The sequence below is a fragment of the Lithobates pipiens genome, unplaced genomic scaffold, assembly GCF_037356315.1.
Source record: "Lithobates pipiens isolate NorthernLeopardFrog02 unplaced genomic scaffold, aLitPip1_a1.2 Scaffold_23, whole genome shotgun sequence".
NCBI lineage: Eukaryota > Metazoa > Chordata > Amphibia > Anura > Ranidae > Lithobates > Lithobates pipiens.
The window spans coordinates 221,293,860-221,315,603 of NW_027507785.1; the positions used below are offsets into that span (position 1 = coordinate 221,293,860).

The 21,744-nt window shown below is 42.0% G+C and overlaps 1 protein-coding gene across 1 annotated transcript in view; it reads right to left on the reverse strand.

Moving 5' to 3' along the window:
- DPYD (dihydropyrimidine dehydrogenase) overlaps positions 1–21,744 on the reverse strand; it is a 2,051,548-nt gene that overhangs the window by 542,562 nt on the left and 1,487,242 nt on the right. Inside the window, exon 15 of the mRNA XM_077452870.1 lies at positions 20,315–20,383. Within this exon, the coding sequence (XP_077308996.1) occupies positions 20,315–20,383 (69 nt within the window). The remainder of the gene's footprint in view (positions 1–20,314; positions 20,384–21,744) is intronic.

Consider the following 21,744-nt stretch of genomic DNA (forward strand, 5'->3'; position numbering starts at 1 on the left):
GGTTTACAACCACTTTAAGTTTTCTGATCAGCTTATACAGTGCTTTGTGAAAGTTTTCACCCCCTTGGCCTCACAACTTGGAATTAACATGGATTGTTTGAGGATTTGCATCATTTAATTTACAGAACATGCCCACAACTTTGATTTTTTTTTTATTATTGTGAAGCAAACAACAAATAGGACAAAGTAACAGAAAAAGTCAATGTGCATAACTATCCACCCCCCCTAAAGTCAATACTTTGTGGAGCCACCTTTTGCGGCTATCACAGCTCCAAGTCACTTTGGATACTGTAAGTCTCTATGAGCTTGCCACATCTTACCACTGGGATTTTTGCCCATTCCTCCTTGCAAAACTGCTCCAGCTCTTTCAAGTTGGATGGTTTACACTTGTGAACAGGAATCTTTAAGTCTGACCACAGATTTTGTATTGGCTTGAGGTCTGGGCTTTGGCAAGGCCATTCCAACACATTTGCATGTTTCCCCTTAACCACTCAAGTGTTGCTTTAGCAGTTTGTTTGGGGTCCTTGTCCTGCTGGAAGGTGAACCTCCATCCTAGCCTCAAATCACACACAGAGTGGTACAGGTTTTGCTCAAGAATATCCCTGTATTTAGCACCATCCATCTTTCCCTCAACTCTGAGCAGTTTCCCAGTCCCGACAGTTGAAAAACATGGGATGGTGTTCTTTGGGCGATGTGATGTGTTCAGTTTACACCAGACATAGCATTTTCTTTGATGGCCAAAAAGTTAAATTACATAACATTTTGGGATGCCTTTTCACAAACTCAAAACATGCCATTTTGTTTTTTGCTAAAAGTAATGTCTTTCTTCTGGCCACTCTGCCATAAAGCCCAACACTTTGAAGTGTATGGCTTATTGTTGTCCTATGCACAAATACTCCAGTCTCTGCTGTGGAACTCTGCAGCTCCTCCAGAGTTACCTTAGGTCTTTGTGATGCCTCTCTGATTAATGCACTCCTTGCCTGGTCCATGAGTTTTGGTGTGCAGCTGTCTCTTAGGAGGTTTGTTGCTGTGCCATGTTCTTTCCATTTGGTTATGATAGATTTGATGGTGCTCCTAGGGATCATCAAAGATTTGGATATTTTTTATAGCCTAACCCTGACTTTTACTTCCCAACAACATTGTCCCTTACTTGTTTGGAGAGTTTCTTGGTCTTCATGGCAGTGTTTGGTTAGTGGTGCCTCTTGCTTAGGTGCAGCCTCTAGGACCTTCCAAAAAGGTGTGTATATGTAATGGCAGATCATGTGACACTTAGATTGCACACAGGTGGACATCATTTCACTAATTATGTGACTACTGAATGTAATTGGTTGCACCAGAGCTTTTTATGGGCTTCATAGCAAAGGCGGTGAATACATACGCACATGCCAATTATCAGTTTTCTGAAAAATAGTTTTATGTATATATTTTTAGAATGTTTATTAATGTTTCACCAACTTAGACTATTGTGTTCTGATCCATCACATATAATTCAGATTAAAAAACATTGAACTAAAGGCTGTAATGTAACAAAATAGTAAAAAGCCAATGGGGGGTGAATACTTTTGCAAGGCACTGTAAATATTGACCTGATATGTCTTTGAATAGGGGATGCTTAGGAATAAAAGAGAATTACCTGCCCTGCACTGATCAAAAGCACATAATAAGAAAGACATCTTCAAAGAACAACATGTGCCCTCACACAGCTGATACAGCATGCAGAACATAAGCACGATCCCATGGAGTGAGGATTAGTACCACATGGAGGGAGGATTACTCCACACTGTTCTTTTGTCTTTCACATAATACTGGAGCAAATAACTACATGAAGGTTACAGCCTATAAAATGGCTCATCATTAAAATCATTGTGGATGATTTAGCATTTCTTCCTTATGAATGTGATATTTATGGTAGCTTCTAGGTAAGCAGAGCTGAATTTATGGGGCTCAGGAGATTACAATAGCTTCCCCATATGTAGTGCATTCCCCTAATAATTACACATTTTAAAGCTATTATAAAATAACTAAATTTTTTCTTTAGCTTATCATTTACAATTTGCTGCAAACTAAGCCTTAAGCTGCAAGAAGGAGTGTCATTACTATTAGCCAATCGTGCTTAATTGCATTGCACAGTGCTGTCAATCCACTGCTAATTTGCTGGTGAAAGAAGAGAGCTGTGTGAGTGATGACATCCAGGGGTTAATTTATTAAAACTGGAGAGTTCAAAATCTGTTGCAGCTCTGCATAGAAATCAATAAGCTTCCACGTTTTATTGTCAAAGCTTAATGGAAAAAGTTTAAGTTAGAAGCTCATTGGCTACCATGCACAGCTGCACCAGCTTTTGCACTCTCCAATTTTAATAAATCAACCACACTATGTGTTCCTTTGCAGTCAGCAAACTGGGGGTAGGCCCTAAAACAGCCTAAACATAGCAGAGAAATAGAAAGGTCAGCAACCTGGCTATGCTGTTGGGGAGGAATGTTTGCATTACAAACATAATTGCAAATACTAAGGCCGCATACACACGGGCGGACTGTTGGCTCAACTTTGTCCGCTGAACAGTGTTTCAGTGGACAGTCCGCTCGTGTGTGGGGCTTCAGCGGACAGTTTCAGCGGACAGTTTGACGAACAAAGTTTTGCGGAAATTCCAAAAAACTGTCTGCTGAAACTTGGTTTGAGCGCCCACACACGAGGCAACGGTGTGTGGGCGCTCCCCCCCTCCTGAGCCGTACCAGGCCGCGTGCCCTCAACATGGGGGGTGCCTTGGGGAAGGGGGGGCCGCGCCCCCCCCCACCCCAAAGCACCTTGTCCCCATGTTGATGAGGACAAGGGCCTCTTCCCGACAACCCTGGCCGTTGGTTGTCGGGGTCTGCGGGCGGGGGGCTTATCGGAATCCGGGAGCCCCCTTTAATAAGGGGGCCCCCGGATACCGGCCCCCCACCCTATGTGAATGAGTATGGGGTACAATGTACCCCTACCCATTCACCTGTAAAATAAAAGTACCCAAAAAAAAACACAACACACGAGATAACATATTTTATTGCACAGCTCCGGGGGTCTTCCGTCTTCGGGGGTCTTGTCCCCCTCTTCGGTTCTTCTGCCGGGCCACCGCGCCTCATCAACATGGGGACAAGGTGCTTTGGGGTGGGGGGGGGGGGGCGCGCGGCCCCCCCTTCCCCAAGGCACCCCCCATGTTGAGGGCACGCGGCCTGGTACGGCTCAGGAGGGGGGGCGCGCTCGCTCGCCCCCCTTTCCTGGCCGGCCGGGTAGTGTGCTCGGACAAGGGTCTGTTGTGGACTTTGGGGGGACCTCCACGCCGATTTTTTTCGGCGTTGGTGTTCCCCTTTAAGTCCATTCCAGGCGGCGGAGCCCGCAACGTCTCCGTCGTGGGCCCCGCCTACCTGCACACGTGCTCGAAATGAGCGGACTGTTGCCTCGTGTGTGGGCGAGTCCGCTCATTTCAAAAGTTGCGCGGACTTAGTACGACGAACAAAGTTTGCCGTATTTGTCCGCTCAAAAAGTGCCGTGTGTGGGCGTGTTCGTTCATTCAAAAGTTTGAGCGGACTGTTTGACGAACTTAGTTTCGGCAGACAGTCCCCGCGTGTGTACGCCGCCTTACAGGCAGGTATACACGCACTACTTTAGATGCTGTATGTATTTAAATATTAGCTCAACTTCAGTGCAAACTTCCTAAACATGAAGGCTAACATTTTGTACCCATCGTTTTTCTCCAATAATCTGAATCACTGCTGGCGAACAAGCATGACGATAAAGGTGCCTGCTTTTCTCACACTTTACTAATCTGCAAACTTGATTCAGAAAGTATTATGGCAAGCAGTCCAGCTAAAAGTGGATGTAACCTTGATTCATGAAATTTTAGCTGGGCACATATATCTGCAGTGTTTTCTTACCTCTCTTCAAAGCCCAAATTCGCGTGGCCTTCTCCTCCTCCGTTCTTCTGTTATTACTATGATAATATCTGACAAGTTCTCTGTCAACTGTGATAAAACCAGGCTGAATTTTGTGTCAGGGTGGGTGCTATAAATAGATTACCAGAGAGCTGGTCAATTCACAGCACAGCTCTGCCTATGTGGAGAGGGGGTGTGTGCCTTTCCTCCAATCAGCTGTCTCACAGCGTATGGCAAAAATCCACACCCACAGTGAATCAGGAAGAGAAAATTCTAACATGATGTGCACTTTCTAAACAGTAAATAAAGCTGGAGAATATATGTAAAACTTATGTAGAGGATTTGGTTTGTCTCTGTGTATCATCTGAGGCTGTTTACTTCACTGGATATACATCCACTGCCAGTAAGCTAACCTTTTTTATAGAAAGTGGTTAGCAGTAGCATTCACTGTATTTATTTCATGACAGGTTTATTTGGGAACAAATTGTTCCGTTATGTTGCCATATACATGTCCATAAAATTAAAAACTGCACTGAGGAATGATTGTTATAGGACAATTACTTGAACCTGAATCATAACTTGAGAGCAACGCAGAACATCTTTTCCTAAGACAAATGTAAGCTGAAGCTTTTACAATCTTTTTTTTGTGTCTCAGACATACAGTCCACAAGACACAGATATGCTGTAAATAAACAACAGGCAGAATAAGCTGTCAAGTAATATTTTCCATGTTACCACCATCTACTCTTCTAGACTGCAGCATGGAGCTTTTCTAAACTGACATTGTAGCAAAGTTACTATTTACTCTTTTCCTGCAACTCTCTGGATACCTAGACATGTCCAGCAAAGATACATTTCTCTCTCCTCTTGCTCTTAGGCAGCTGGTTTGAAGACACAGCAACAGCCTGTTCGAGGGCTAGTGTATAAAAGAGAAGTATGGGAAAAAAATGTTTTAAGAATAATACTTACCTAGGTGGATGCAGCACTGGTCCAACTGGTCCAACGCGGCATCTGTTCCCAGCCGGCTCGAAAACTGAGAACAAAGCAATAAAACATCACTGATCGCTTGGTTCTCAGTGCTCCCTGAGCAGAGAGCTGGTGTCTCTCAGGCCCTCCCTCTACGCTCACTGGAGCACTGGGTTGTGGAGGGGGAGGGAGCGTCTAGGCATGTGGTTGGATTCTGACCATACTGTCACACTCTTTCCCCAGCCTAGAGCTGCGGCATCAGCCAAAAGCGGGCTTCAGCCTGGTGTCTGCTGAGAATGGGTCACAGGAGTGCAGAATGAACTGCACTCCTGCGATCTACAAGTACAGTGAAATGAGCCTTGGTTGCGCTTTAACCACTTCAATATTGGGCCATAGTCAAATGAAGCCCATAGATGGGATCTCCCATCCTGGGTTGGCGTCATATGACGTCCTCGGTATTTCGCCGGGCCCGCAGTGTGGCGATCGTGGACGAGGTGTGTCCCTCGGACACAGCCCATCCCTGATCTGTGTGATTGGCATCCCTGATCCACCCCCGGTACACGTGACCGGCCGTATCCAATCACAGCCGGCCAAATGTACTGGGTACATTCACGGTGCTCGTGCATGCGCCTAGGGTGCGTGCAATGCGGCGATCAGGGTTGCAGCTTGTCACCCTGACACAGCCCAAACCCGATCGCAGTAAAGAGCCAATGACATTGGCTCTTTACCAAGTGACCGGCTGTGTCCAATCATGTCCAATGTAAACAAACCGCGGTAACGAGATGTTACTGGGTTCTCCTCCTCACACACTGATCGTGTGTGAGGAGGAGATTGCGGTAACATCTCGTTACCACTTAGTGTACACCAACACACACTGATTACCCCCCCATAAAGAGGACCTGTCACCAGCCATCAAAGTACCTGTCATCACCCATCACAGCCCATCTGAGTACCCGAGTACCGGTCCCAGCCCATCTGAGTACCCGAGTACCTGTCCCAGCCCATCTGAGTACCCGAGTACCTGTCACAGTCCATCTGAGTACCCGAGTACCTGAGTAGCTGTCAGCCCATCTGAGTACCCGAGTACCTGAGTACCTGTCACAGTCCATCTGAGCATCCGAGTACCTGAGTACCTGTCACAGTCCATCTTAGTATCTGAGTACCTGAGTACCTGTCAGCCCATCTGAGTACCCAAGTACCTGAGTACCTGTCACAGCCCATCTGAGTACCCAAGTACCTGAGTACCTGCCCCAGCCCATCTGAGTACCAGAGTACCTGAGTACCTGTCACAGTTCATCTGAGTATCCGAGCACCTGAGTACCTGTCAGCCCATCTGAGTACCTGAGTACCTGTCACAGCCCATCTGACTACCCGAGTACCTGTCATCGTCCATCTGAGTACCTGAGTACCTGTCACAGCCCATCTGAGTACCCAAGTACCTGTCCCAGCCCATCTGAGTACCCGAGTACCTGTCACAGTCCATCTGAGTACCCGAGTACCTGAGTAGCTGTCAGCCCATCTGAGTACCCGAGTACCTGAGTACCTGTCACAGTCCATCTGAGCATCCGAGTACCTGAGTACCTGTCACAGTCCATCTTAGTATCTGAGTACCTGAGTACCTGTCAGCCCATCTGAGTACCCAAGTACCTGAGTACCTGTCACAGCCCATCTGAGTACCCAAGTACCTGAGTACCTGCCCCAGCCCATCTGAGTACCAGAGTACCTGAGTACCTGTCACAGTTCATCTGAGTATCCGAGTACCTGAGTACCTGTCAGCCCATCTGAGTACCTGTCACAGCCCATCTGACTACCTGAGTACCTGTCATCGTCCATCTGAGTACCTGAGTACCTGTCACAGCCCATCTGAGTACCCAAGTACCTGTCCCAGCCCATCTGAGCCCCCGAGTACCTGTCACAGCCCATCTGAGTACCTGAGTACCCATCACAGTCCATCTAAGTACCTGAGTACCTGTCACAGTCCATCTGAGTACCCGAGTACCTGAGTACCCGAGTACCTGAGTACCTGTCACAGTCCATCTGAGTAGAATACACATAGAATACACATTGAGGTGATTGTTTTGCAAAATGGGGTCATTTCAGGGGGTGCTCCAGGACCTTCAAAGTGTGATAGGTAGGAATGAAATGAGATGTGTATTTTATGCTCCTAGAACGCCTGAAGGTACTACTTCATGTTGGACCTCTGTATATGGCTAGGCTGTGGTATCGCCATACTCAGGAGGAGTAGCAGAATGTGTTTTGGGGTGTAATTTTTGCTATATACATGCTATGTGTTAGAAATATCTTATAAATGGACAACTTTGTGTAAAAAAAAAAAAAAATTAATTTTCTTTCCACTTTTTCTGAAGACTTGTGTAAAAAAATTAACCATTCAAAGGACTCATAATGCTTCATAGACTATACGTTGGGGTGTTTGTTTTCCAAAATTGGGTAATTTTGTGGGTAATTCTATTGTCCTGGTTCTCCAGGGCCTAGCAGAATGTATTTTGGGGTGTCCTTTTTTGCTATGTACACGCTTTGAGTTAGAAATATCTTATAAACTGACCACTTTGTGTAAAAAAAAATGTTTTAATTTTCTTTCCACGTTTTCCGAAGACTTGTGGAAAAAATTAACTGTTCAAAATACTCATTATGCCTCATAGAATAGATGTTGGGGTGTTTGCTTTCCAAAATGGGATCATTTTGTGGGTAATTCCATTGTCCTGGTGCTCCAGGGTCTTCACAAATGTAATAGGTCATTAGGAAATTAGAGGTGTCATTTATGCTCCTAGAACCCCTGCATGTTGGACCTCTCTGTGTGGCCAGCCTGCGTAAAAGTCCCACACATGTGGTATCGCCATACTCGGGAAGAGTTGCCGAATGTATTTTGGGGTGTAATTGGAAGTATGTATATGCTGTGTATGAGAAATAACTTGTTATTATGACAATTTTGTCTTGTAGACTCTATAACTTTCAAAGAGACTAAATAATATCCACTAATTTGGGTTATTTTTACCAACGAGATGTAGCAGTATAAATTTTGGCCCACATTTGTGAACAAAAATAACTTATTTGCAAAATGTTATAATAAAAACGAAAGAAGTGGTTTTTTTTTTTTTTTTTTTGCTTTTTTCACTTATGTCGCAAAAAATAAAAAACCCAGTGGTGATTAAATACTACCAAAAGAAAGCTCCATTTGTATGAAAAAAATTATAAAAATGTTGTTTGGGTACAGTGTTGCATGACTGAGTAATTGCCATTCAAAGTGTGAGAGCGCTGAAAGCTAAAAATTGGTCTGTGAAGGAAGGGTGTATAAATGCCCTATATTGAAGTGGTTAAATACTCGCCATGCCGCTCCCATCGTCATCAGCATGTGTAAACATTGGAAATCCAAATATAAACTGAGATAAAAGTCACAAGGAGATTTTGGGCAGCAGCAGGGCATGAAGAGTTAGAACAAGGCTGAGAAGGACAGAGCTGTAATTATCAATGCCTGAACAGAGCTGGAAACTAATAAAGCAGTGCCTGCACAGAACAGAGATGGACAGAGCTGTGCCAGTGCAGAAATAATGGCCACTTTCTGAGATAATGCCAGCAGTAGGAGTGGTGAGTTTAGCTGCCAAACCAGATATTGACAAGTTGACCTGTTGTCACGTACCTGGTGGAGATCGAGCTGTAGAGGGGGCTTCTCTTGCACCTCCTGTCCAATGCCCCTGGTAGAGATGACATGGAGTGAAGGACACAGAGTTGCCCGAGGGTCCATGTGGCAGGTGGCACCGGCTGGGCCTTGGCAGGAACCCTAATGGCCATGGGCGGGACTAACAGCGGTATTGTATCACTTCTGGTTTCGAGCCGTGGAGCGTAGATAGCTCCGGCTTCCTGATTAGAATTTTTTTTTGCGTGAATGATTTTTTATTAAATGTGAGTACCCATCAGTATTACTAATAAATATTTGGAAATTTGTACGGTATCACACTATGGAGTTTCTTTCCTTCCTACATGTAGGCAACATTTAAGAGGTTAACAGGAAGGAGATCACTTACAGTACATCACAGACAAGGAGGCACTTGGAGGATACAGGGCAGGAAGTTTTCCTACTCCACAGGCTGCACAGTGGCTCATACTGTTAGGCTGGGTTCACACTGCTGCGGGGGGAGATCCGGATGTGATTCGCACCGCAAATCACATCCGATCTCCGTAGCGATGCGAGTTCAGCCATACAGATAGTATGGCTGAATTCGCATCGCTCCCGCAGCAAACTCGCACGGGACCCTTTTTTTGGTCCGCAACAGAATCGGATCGCATGGGGGTTCACACCATGCGATCCGATTCCTGTGCGAGTTGGCAGATCGCACTGCGATATGCGGACGGATCTGGGGGTGTCATTAACATATCATTGACACTCCCAGCCGTCCGCATAGGGCAGTGTGAACTGCCGGCGGGAGTCATGCGATGCGGGAAAACGCCGCGGATTCGCGGCGTTCCCGCATCGCAGCGGTGTGAACCCGGCCTTAAAGTGAAATACCTCCTTGTGGGGTGAATGATAGCGGTGAGTGCATTTCTTATGGGGCACTGTTTTCTAAGAAGCACAGAACAATTTGAAGGAGCACATTGTCACTTTATTATTGGACTTTTTTATACACCAGGGTTTAAGAACGGTATATGCATGTTTCTGAGCCCAGTTTCACAGCAATACTATATACTAGTCATATATGTTGTATTTTTTGGCACAGAAATTTTACTTTGAATTGCAGATTTTGCATAGGATTGTGGATTTCACACAGGAAATGTTAGCACTTTTCTATTTGTTTTTTCATTTTTATTTTTCATTTTATTTTTGTCTGAATGCACATTGCTTATTTATAATGCATACTGTTAGAAGCTATCAGGAAGTTTACACAGTAGGATATCCTTTGCATTTCTTATTTTCTGCACTTTTTTCTTTTTTTTTTTCACTTTTTGTATTATATGCACCCGTGCTATACACACCCCTCAGGTATTTAGAGGTTGCAAATTACCTCTTAAAAAGAGCAATGCCATATCTATCCTTCCTTTTTTTCACATTTCTCTAGATTTACTTTAGGGTAAATTTATTGATAGAGGCTGCAACTCTTCACAAATTTTATATTTAATTTTCATTTGTACCATAAGGGCGGGAGTCAAATCTTTCATAGGAACCTGATGGCTGCAGATCACCGGATAGGTACTAAGAACAGGAACTCAGTGTCGCTGGATCAGCAGGCAGAAGCTTGGTTGAAACATAAGCCAGGGAGTCATCAACAGCCGGGCAGAGCAGGTACCAGAACATGAGGAAGAAGACAGGATACAGGCCGGGTTCGGTACACAGTCATGCAGTGAGGTACAGAAGCATAAAGCAAGAGCAGGGTCAAACACAAGTCGGGGGCACAGGTAGGCAGGTGGAAGTCCAAGGGAAGGTTCAGGTGAAGACAGGTCAAACACAGGAAAACTGGAACAGATCAAGGCACAGGTAAACAGGAACAAGCTGAAAGACCACTCAGCAAGGTTGGTTCTATTTATCTTTGTATGAACATACGGTGATTGAGGAATTGCTAACGGGAGAAGTAAATTGAGGATTGGTTATCCATTGAATGAACCGAAGGCTTACTATACGGTGAAGTCTGGTGAGTGGCCATTCTATAAGGTGGTGGTGGCACGATTTTGGTTTTCCTTTGATGACACATGTGGCATATTCATCAGAAGATGAACGGGGATTGAGATGACACAGTTGGAGATGATTGAAACAACCATTGCTTATTAAGGACTATGATTTATTCAGACACAATTTTGCATTTATATTTGATGTTATAAACAGTGTTATTTGTATATTTGGGGGCCACTTTGGGGGTTTACAATGTATTAAGGGAGTACAGTAATTACAAGTGAGTTTTGGCACATATTTAGTTAAAGTATTTTTAAAGTTTGGGGGGAATATTAGCAGGAGGTGCAATCCCCAAGTATATAAGTGGCAGTGATGTCAGCATATGGTGGCACAAAACCACCAGGGCTGGCATATAATCCTCAATTATGCTTAACGTAGAACTATAGGCTTTTTTTTCAATTTGGATAAGCAAGGGAGGGTTATAACCCCTGACAGATTTATTTTGTTCGCCATTTGTGTCCTATTGTGGAGATTTCCCTTCACTTCCTGTCCCATGGCCAAACAGGAAGTGAAAGGAAATCCCTACAAATGAATGGAATTCCTTGGGGACCCCCAGGTCACCAGACCTAGTGCCCCCCTTGGAAAATTTCTCATCTATTACATTTTCTGGGGACAACCTAAAATTTGGGATTTTCTTTTACTTTCACTTTCAATCATATTAGTAAACAGGACAAATAGAGGGGATACATTTCCTTAACAGGAGAACAGACAGCAATACAATCTGGCAAGCGTTCTAATCCCTCTGCACTCTTTCCAAAATTAAAAACAAGTTTTGTCTTTCGTTATACTTTAAGGCAAGCTGCTGCTCCACTCAGCATTAGAGAGAAGGCCAGAAGATGGGCAGCTTAAAAAATAATGAGGGTATACCCATGGGGATTCATATCATGCAAAATGCATCCAAAAACCCTCTTTCCCTCATTACTTAGCTTTTAACAGCCAAGGTGTTACAGTCAGTGGAGTGGTAAATAGGCTCTTGATACAGCAGGTCTTCTTGTAGTTGCAGATGCTATGGAACATCCAATACCAGATAAAAGAGAAGCTCATAACAGGACAACAGGACCTGTGATGCCAATCTAGAGAAATTAGGATCACTGATGATATCCCCTCAACCATTATTTGGCATAGCAGTCCCAGCAACAGTTTCATTGACGGGTAAGAATAAATATGAGTGTAGCAATTCCACAAAGTTACCATTCCATTCTCTGCATTTTCTCTTGCCACAAGTCTGCCCACCTTACGATTAAGATGTAATGCCAGGAGAGTGTCATCTGGGGTCCCCCAAAGCTGACAGGTTTCCTGGAAGACTTTTAGATAAAGGGGCGACTCTCTCTGATCCAGGGTTTGTTAGGCTGAGATAATCCACCTGCCAGTTTTCTACTCTTAGCATGAATTCCGCCAACAAAGCTGAATGACTTTCTGCCCAATTCAGGATAAGGGACCATTCTAGCACTGCTGCTATGCTCCTGCCCCCCCCCCCCCGCCCTGATGCTTTACATGCACCAGGACTGTGTCATTGTCTAGTTGTACCTTAGAGTATCACCCCAGGGTCTAGCTGATCATTTATAGTTTCAGCACATTGATGGGAAGCAGATAATATTCTGGTCTCCTAGATCCCTGAGTGGATTGTAGGTCCACTACTCCTTCCCAGTCCTATAATTATTATCTTTAATTGCATAGGAAAAAAACAACTTCCCAGCTAGTAGTAGGTAAAAGCAAAGCCACCAAAATAAAGATACTTTTGTTCCTTGATCCCCATCTCCAGTGACGGAGGATATTTGTTCTGCTGCAACAGGAACTCACACTGCAATGTATTGGTGGGATGTAGCCCATAGAGAATCCTCTCGAAGGATAGTACCACATGATTTAGAACTCGCATACATTGGCAAATGGGTGACCATTGTGAGCACATAGTAAGCAGCAGATATGAAACTAACTTCTGTAGTTGTAAGGGGTACCTTCACCTGATTGGTATCCAGTTCAAAGTAGTCCAGGTAAATGATGAATTAGTGAAGATTTCTGTAGATTCAGGATCTAGTCAAAATCCTCCAGAGCATTTTGTGCATGTCAACCCATCTTGATTTAAAAATTCAAGTGGTATTAAACCCCGAATCAAAAATGGAATATAGTGCAGCTTACCAATACTTAGATGTGGTGGCTGCATTGTTTTTCTTTTTTAGGCCCTTTTTCTCTTCATTTCACCCAGTGATCTAGTAAGTAACACACTTCCTGTCTTCAGTGTCTGGACGAAGAAATAAAGCAGGCACATTTGGAGAGCAACATTGTCAGCTTGGGAGAGAATAGTATTAGACTAGCAGAGTTAGATGAACTTGACTAACACATTTAAGATAAGTTCTAGCTAGCCAATGCTTTTTAAGCAGTTACAGCAAACAGTTTTTTTCCTTTTGGAATAAAGGTTTTACATAAAATAATAAAAGTTGACTACTGTAAGAACTCCTGTCAGTGGTAAATGTTTTTTTTCTCAACACGTTGCTCCTACTTTGTCTGGACAGCTAAGTCTATTAAAAGAAACTGGAAAAAAACAGACCTACCAGCCAGATCACTAGGTGAAATTAAAGGGAAAAAAACACACAACAAAAGAATATGAATGCACCTACAACATGTAAGAATTGGTAAGCTGCCATTTAACAAATGTTAGTTTTAGGTTAAATAACACTTTAAATGTGTACAGTCAAACACTTCTGAATTCTCAAGTTATAGAAATCTTTAGCTTTTTTTCTATTTGGAACCAAAAAGTCTCAGAGTGGCTCACAGGGCATGCTGGTATTTGTGGATCTGCTTAAACTAAACTAAAAAAAATAAATAAATAAATAAAAAAAAAACATAAAGCCCTACTTCCATTATTTAATAGTGGGTCTAGTTTATCATTTTACATTATGTAAGATCATCACTCAGCAATTAATACTAAAGTCATCCCCTGTGATTTAGCAAAGAACATACTGCATTATTCACAGAGATCCCATATGTCTGCACAAAACTGTTTGAGAAATGGCTGGCAAATGAGACTTAGACTTAATATATGTAATCCATTTTGTAAGTGGCCTAAACTACTACTTAATGCCCCTGCTATGCTTTCAGCTTTTGACCCCTGCCTAACGTGGCACTTTACTTTGAGAATTATTGTTTAATCAATAATGCACAATTGACTACTTTGGTGCAAGGCAGGCCTGCTCTAAATTGCTTGGGTGTGTAACAGAGGCCTTATATTGAAGTAAATTGACACATACGATGGAAACTATAAACCAACATACTGTCACGTCCATAGCAGAGATCTCTACTCAACCTTGTTCTGCTTGTTAAATGAAACACGGGTAGGATAAACTACATTTTACACATGACTGTCTTTTTTAACATGGTATATAATACAGCACATTGAATTGTAAATCTACATCAAACCCCCATCCAAGGCCCCTTTAGCAAATTGGCATCCATTAAAGATGAAAAGAACACTAAGCACTGCAGCCTTCTAAAAAGTAGAACACAACATAATAAAGTCATTCATCATAGACTGCTTAAAGTAGCAAAGCTCTTGTCAAGCATGGATTTTACAAAAGATTTCATGGTCAATTAGGTAAATACAGGTATAAAATGGACCTAGTCCTGAAGATCAGAAAGCCAATTACTGATCATGTTTAATCCCATTCCCCTAAATCCCCAAAGTATGTTTTTCCCTTCCATTAATAGTTTACTTTGTAAGGAGAAAATATAAAATAGGCAATGTGTAGTTAGATACATTAAACACTTTGTGAAGCAAAACCAATTAGCAGGCTGTTATACTTAGCTAATGTGAAAGTATAAAAAATTCATTTACAGAACCTTAAATGTTTTAGAAAAGGAAAACAAAGGCAATTTTAAGATGGTATACTATACAATTTTTTTTTTTTTTTTTTACATTACAGGTTTTGAATTTAAATAATTTATGATATTATGAAAATAAAACTAAATCCTTTGTTTTTGTTTTGTTTTTTTGGTCACATGCACTATCCATTCAATCCCTTTCAAAGTGTTTATAAACCCAAATTATAAAATGTCATATGTTGCAAACCATGCACTGTTGTTTTAATTCAGCCACTTCTTATTTTTAAGATTGCTGTCATTTTTATAATATTACCTGGTGATCTTGCTGGACAGTTTATATTGTATATATATATATATATATATATATATATATATATATATATATATATATACACACAAATTCACATCAGTCCTTGTGCTCAAGGAGTTTACAGTCCAAAGTCCCTATTACACATTGATGCATGCACATACTAGGGCCAATTAAGATAGGAGTCAATTAACCTACCAGCATGTCTTTGGAGTGTAGACGAAAACTGGAGTACCAAGAGGAAACCCACACAAGCACAGGGAGAACATGCAAACTCCATTTAGGTAGTGTATTGTATGATGTTCACTGATGACTCTAATGCTGCAAGGTAGGAGTGCTAAAAACTATGCCACATTCACACACATTTGGAAAGTGTCAATGTCACCTTTGCATGTGCACTGTCAAGAGGAGTTTGTAGGCAAGCATGCTCACATTGTTCATGACTGCTGGGCATTGCCATTTCACACAGAGTGTCATGCTACTGCTATAGTGGTTTCCAAGGCAACAGCCAGACCCCTGCAATGCAGTGGCGGCTATTACCCATGGTCTAGTTTGCACCAACAGGTACGGTTGCAGTATAGGAAGTGATGTTGGCATGTGAGTGCACTACGATGAAAGAGATCCCTAATGTACAAAAAGGGGTCATTGGACCATTGTTTTAAAGCTCACAAGCTCACAAATGGTATCTATGGCTCTATATACACACTATATTACTAAAAGTATTGGGACATCTGCCTTTACACACACATTAACTTTAATGACATCCCAGTCTTAGTCCATAGAGTTCAATATTAAGTGGGCCCACCCTTTGCAGCTATAATATCTTCAACTCTTCTGGGAAGAATGTATGACGATTCTTCCAGAAGTGCGTTTATGAGGTCAGGTACTAATGTGGTACTAATGTGGACGAGAAGGTCTGGCTTGCAGTCTCCGCTCAAATTCATCTCAAAGGTGTTTTATTGGGTTGAGGTCAGGACTCTGTGAAGGCCATTCAAGTTCCTCCACCCCAAACTAGCTCTTTCATGTCTTTATAGACCTTGCTTTGTGCACTGTATGCAGTCATGTTGGAACAGGAAAGGGCCATCCCCAAACTGTTCCCACAAAGTTGGGAGAATGAAACTGTCCAAAATGTCTTAGTATGCTGATGTCTTAAGAGTTACCTTCATGGGAACTAAGGGGCCAAGCCCAACCCCTGAAGAAAAACCCTATACCAAATGATTTGAACCAGAGCACAAAGCACAGTCTATAAAGAAATGGATGAACAAGTTTGGGGTGGAAAAACTTGACTGGGCTGCACAGAGTCCTGACCTCAACCCAATAGAACACTTTTGGGATGAATTCGAGTGGAGACTGAGAGTCAGGCCTTCTCATCCAAAATTAGTGCCAGACCTCACAAATGCATCTCTGGAAGAATGGTTAAACTTTCTCATAGACACACTCCTAAACCTTCTGGACAGCCTTACCAGAAGGCTATATATATAGTGAGGAAAATAATTATGTGATCCCCAGCAGATTTTGTAGGTTTGCTCACTTACAAAGAAATCAAGGGTATATGATTTGTATCATAGGTGTATTTAAGATGATAGAGACAGAATATCAACCAAAAATCCAGAAAAAAACACACAAAGCAAATATTATAAATTAAGTTACAATTCCGTAATATAAGTATTTAACCCCCAAGCAAAACATGACTTAGTACTTGGTGGAGAAACTTTTGTTGGCAAGCACAGAGGTAAGACGTTTCTTGTAGTTGGTGACCAGGTTTGCACACATCTCAGGAGGGTCTTCTTTACAGATCTTCTCAAAATACTTAAGGTTTCTTGGCTGTCGCTTGGCAACTCAAAGTTTCTGCTGCCTCCATACATTTTCTATAGGATAAAGGTCTAGAGACTGACTAGGCCACTCCATGACCTTAACATGCTTCTTTTTGAGACACTCCTTTGTTGCCTTTGTGAATGTTTTGGGTCATTGTTATGCAGGAAGACCCATAAATGACACATCTTTAGTGTTATGGAGGGAAGACGGTTCTCATACAAGATTTTACAATACATGACCCCAACCATTGGCCCCTCAATGTGGCAAAGTTGGTCTGTACCTTTAGCAGAGAAACAGCCCCAAAGCATCATGTTTCCACCTCTGTGCTTGACTGACTGTAGGGATGGTGTTCTTATGCCGCGTACACACGGTCGAACTGTTTGACGTACTTAGTCCGTTGAAACACATTTCAGCGGACAATCCGCTCGTGTGTGGGCTTCAGCTGACTTTTTCAGCGTGCAGTCTGGAGTACTAAGATTTTCGGATTTTCCAAAAATCTGTCCGTCGTACTTTGGTTTCAGCGGACAATACGGTCGTCAGTATGCTAGTTCGACGGACTAAGAATGGCGCATGCCCAGAAAGAATTTACACGGCGGAAGGGTGCTTTGCTGTGTCTTGGACTTCCTATTTCTAGTCCCGTTGTACGTGCTGTACACGTCATCGCGCAAGCTTTCGACGGACTGTTTGTGCATCCGTGTGTGGTCAAGTCCGTTCAGTGGAAAGTACGACGGATTGTCCGTCGGATTGTATGACGGACTAAGTACGTCCAACAGTTCGACCGTGTGTACGCGGCATTAGAGTCATAGTCAGCATTTTTCTTTCTCCAAGTACAGCAAGTGGAGTTAATGCCAAAGAGCTTAATCTTGGTCTAATCTGACCACATCACATTCTCCCAATCCTTCTCTGAATCATTTAGATGTTCATTGGCATGACTGTACATGAGTGGAGAGGGACTCGCCATGTTTGGGGGAAGAAAAAAGTGGACTCTAAGAACACATCCCTACAGTCAAGCACAGAGGTAGACACATTATGCTTTGGGGCTGTTTCTCTGCTAAAGGTACAGACCAACTGTGCCACATTGAGGGGGCCAGTGGATGGGGCCATATATTGTAAAATCTTGGCCGAGAACCGTCTACCCTCAGCCAGAAAACTAAGGATGAGTCATGGATAAGTCTTTCTGCATGACAATGACCCAAAACATACAGCCAAAGCAACAAAGGAGTGGCTCAAGAAAAACCCTAATCTTATAGAAAATTTATAGAGGGAGCTAAAATTCGAGTTGCCGAGTGACAGCCGAGAAACCTTAAGGATTTAGAGAAGATCTGTAAAAAAAGTGGACAAAATTTCCACAGCAAACCTGGTCACTAACTTCAATAAACATCTTACCTTACCTGTGCTTGCCAACAAGGGTTTCTTCACCAAGTACTAGGTCGTGTGTTTCTTGGGGATCAAATATTTATTTTACTCACTGAGTTGCAACTCAATTTATAACAGTTGATATCTTTTTTTCTGGATTTTTGTTTGATATTCTGTCTCTATCATTTAAAATAAACCTATGAAAAAAATGATAGACCCTTAATTTATTTGTAAGTGGGCAAACTTATGAAATCTGCAGGGGATCAAATAATTATTTCCCCCACTCTATCTATATATATATATATATATATATATAAAAAATATATATATTATATATATATATATATATATATATATATATATATATATATATATATATATATATATATATATATATATATATATATATATATATATATATATATATATATATATATATATATATGCTAGGATATTTACCTGTTGATTTTGCCCACTTAAAGCAAAATTGAATACCAGAGTTTACATTTATTACAAAGTGTAAACAGGGGGAGGTGGTCAAGGAAGCATTTATGTATAGTCTACTTGTATATTATAGCAGACTTGCATCTTAATTAGATCTGCCAGCTCTGGGTTAACTCTACAATGCCTTTGATGCTGCTACCCTCTTCTGCACTGATTCCTCCACAGTGCACATGTAATATGTGACGAATGTGGGGGCCAGATCTCTGCCCTCCTCCCTAACTTGCAACGAAGGACCGGCCAACCTCACACCATGCTGTCACTTACATAACAATGCCACTCTCAGCTGTGTCCAGCACAAAGATTTTCCAGCTTGCAAGACCACAATTTAGGTGCCAGCAGCCTGAGAGCGATTGTCACTGGGCTAATTATGCAATTAACCCTTTAACTGCCACTCCCCCCCTTTTTTTAAAAGACAGAGCCAGGGGAAACTTGTAATTTTAGCAATACAAATGTGTTATAAATAAATGGATTTGGGAATAGAAAGGAGTTGTTGGGATTACTTGGATTTGGCGGCCTTGTTGCTATCAGTCTTTTTGGGCAGCAGCATGGCATGGATGTTGGGCAGGACTCCTCCCTGGGTGATGGTGATGCTGCCCAGCAGCTTGCGAGTTCCTCGTCATTGCGGATGGCCAGTTGGAGGTGTCGGGGAATGATGCGGGTCTTGTGGGTGGCACAGTGTTGTAGTGGGTAGCACTTTCACCTAACAGTAAAAATGTCTGCTGGTTCAAATCCCAACCATGACACTACCTGCCTTTGTCTGTGTGGGTTTCCTCTTGCATCTTACAGATGTCAAGAGTGTACACTGCACTAAGAATGTGCCACTGGCAGTGAACATACTATAAAAAATCCCTAGTATAAAACAGAAGTAGTATTTTGGCAGAAGAGACACACAAATTATCAAATTACAAATGACAAACGTCTTTGTTTTTCTACAATGATAAAGTTGAACCCTGCTTCAGATCTCATGTAGTAGCATGTATGAGCTTCTCTGCCTACCCCAAGCCAAGTCAAACTAGTAGGTTTTGGGATTGGTATCATGCTTTTGGTGCTGTTAACAATTGAAAAAAAAAAGTTTCACCAAACGTCCTTTAGATTCCAGCTGAATCAACTGAAAAAAAGTCAGGTTCATTGGTAAAACCAAATCAGAAAGGGGCACATAAAAATCTTTCATAGCTAATAAAGTTAAAGAGGAGCTGCACCTAAAAAAAAAATATTAAAAGCCAGCAGCTACTAATATTGCAGCTGCTGACTTTTAATAATATCACACTTACCTGTCCCAGGTTCCAGCGATGTCGGCGGCAGATAACGAGCGATCGCTCGTCTCGCTGCAGTAACCGCCGCCATCCTCTGTCAGGGAATCGGGAAGTGAAGCATGAGGGCTTCACTGCCCGGTTCCCTACTGCGCATGCGCGAGTTGCGCTGCGCTTCTCTTATGGTCCCCCGCTGTGTCTCTGGGAACTGTGTGTTTCCCAGAACACAACGGGGGGGGGAGCCATGCGGGGGTGGGCGGAGCCATGTGGCGGTCTGTCCGGAAGTGGGTGCAGATACCTGGATTATCCAGGTAACTGCACCCCCCTCCCCCCGAAAAGGTGCCCATTGTGGCACCGGAGGGGGGGAGGGATAATACTAGCGGAACTTCCCCTTTAGGGTGAAGAACCGCTTTAAAGGTTGATTGGCAAAGTATACTTTAACCCCTCCCCCCCCTAAAAAAACTAAGAACTGTCATACGTGCTGAAAACCAAGACCCTGGATGGCATAAAGAGATACAGATTCCTAGAAATATGTTGTTCCAAATACAAACATTAGCCTTCTAACAACATGATGACTGTAATTAGTTTATTGAAGCACTTTTGAAATCCAGACCCAAAAATTAAAGACTAAGTATAAATACTGTATGTAGCATACCTGCATGCTGCCTGCTAATAAATAACACGATTTGCAAATTAAAAGGTGATGGGGGTAAGTTACCTCAGCCATTTGTGATAGCATGGTCCAGTCATCTTTGTTGTAGCTGCACATAATGCTCGCAATGAGAATCTAAAAAAACAAGATTACACTGTTAGAAATTTTAGCAGCTGAAATTTGGGTCAATGTTTCTTCAAAAGTCAAGTTTGGCCATGTTACCTTCTGTATTTTGATTTTTCATATTTGTAATGTATGTAATAGACAAACCACATGACCAGCATGGAGGCGTAGGACGTAGGAGGAGGTTGGATTAAAGCATAGCTAAATCCAAAAACAAGATTTTCGCATATTGCAGCTTTAGTCCTCAATGTAATATATCGCAGAAGTTCTTGGATGTGATGTCTGCATTCATTTTCTTTTTTCTTTTTAAGGCTTTGAAAATTTAAAATGCCTGTTTATTTTGCTAGATATAAAGTTCACTTTGTCACTTCCTGTGAGCTGGACTAGAAGCATTATACAATCTTATGTTTATTCTGTAAACGAATATCCCCCCCCCCCCCACCCCCACTTACCATGTAAAGAAGATGAAGAGAAGAAGGTATGTCTAGTCTAGCCCAGAGTGACAACCTTGGCTCACTATATAGATAAAGTGGAGTGATTGAGTGTAACCAAGAAATGTGTTATTTGCAGGATTATGGTGAAAATAAAGAAAAAAAGACCCCAAAAATAAAACAATTGCACCCTATCTAACAGCTGGTAACCTGCAACATTATTATTATTTTTAATATAGATACACAATTACGTCTACAGGAAACAATACAAATATGGATACTGAAGTTTATTGAATTCTGTTGTATCACCCACATTTTAATTTGATATTCATGAATATCAAACAGTTTCAATTATATGGTGAAACGGGACTTTATTTATTACATCCATATACATATTTAATACTTATACCCCAGGGCCCATTTTGAATTAAATGCAGGGCCACTTTAGGACACAGGAAGTCCAGGAACAATCATATACTGAGTAAAGTAAATTATGCAAACTAAATCGGTAATCTGCACAGTTTCTCATTAGAGTGATTAAAAAAAAAAAAAATCTTTTCGAGAAAATTCTGTTTTGTTAAAAGAGCTTTATCTAAGATTTATGTTTGCAATAAATATAGTATAAATAAAATAGGATGTAGCATCTTAAAAATATCATCGTTTACCTCCTAAATTAATTCTATGGTCACAGCATACACTTTCATTTTATAACGTCAGCATTGTAATACCAATACAAAGAACAGTTATTTTTGACAAACCAATACAGGGTTACTTGAAAAATCTCCTTTCATGTTGTAAGTTCTGCTTGATTGCTGGCCATCTCTCGACAACTTTCTGAGTTCCCTACATGCTTTAAACAGGTCAGCCCTGGCAGAACTTACCCCCTTCCTGACCAAACCATTTTTTGCGATACGGCACTGTGCCAGTTTAACTGAAAATTGC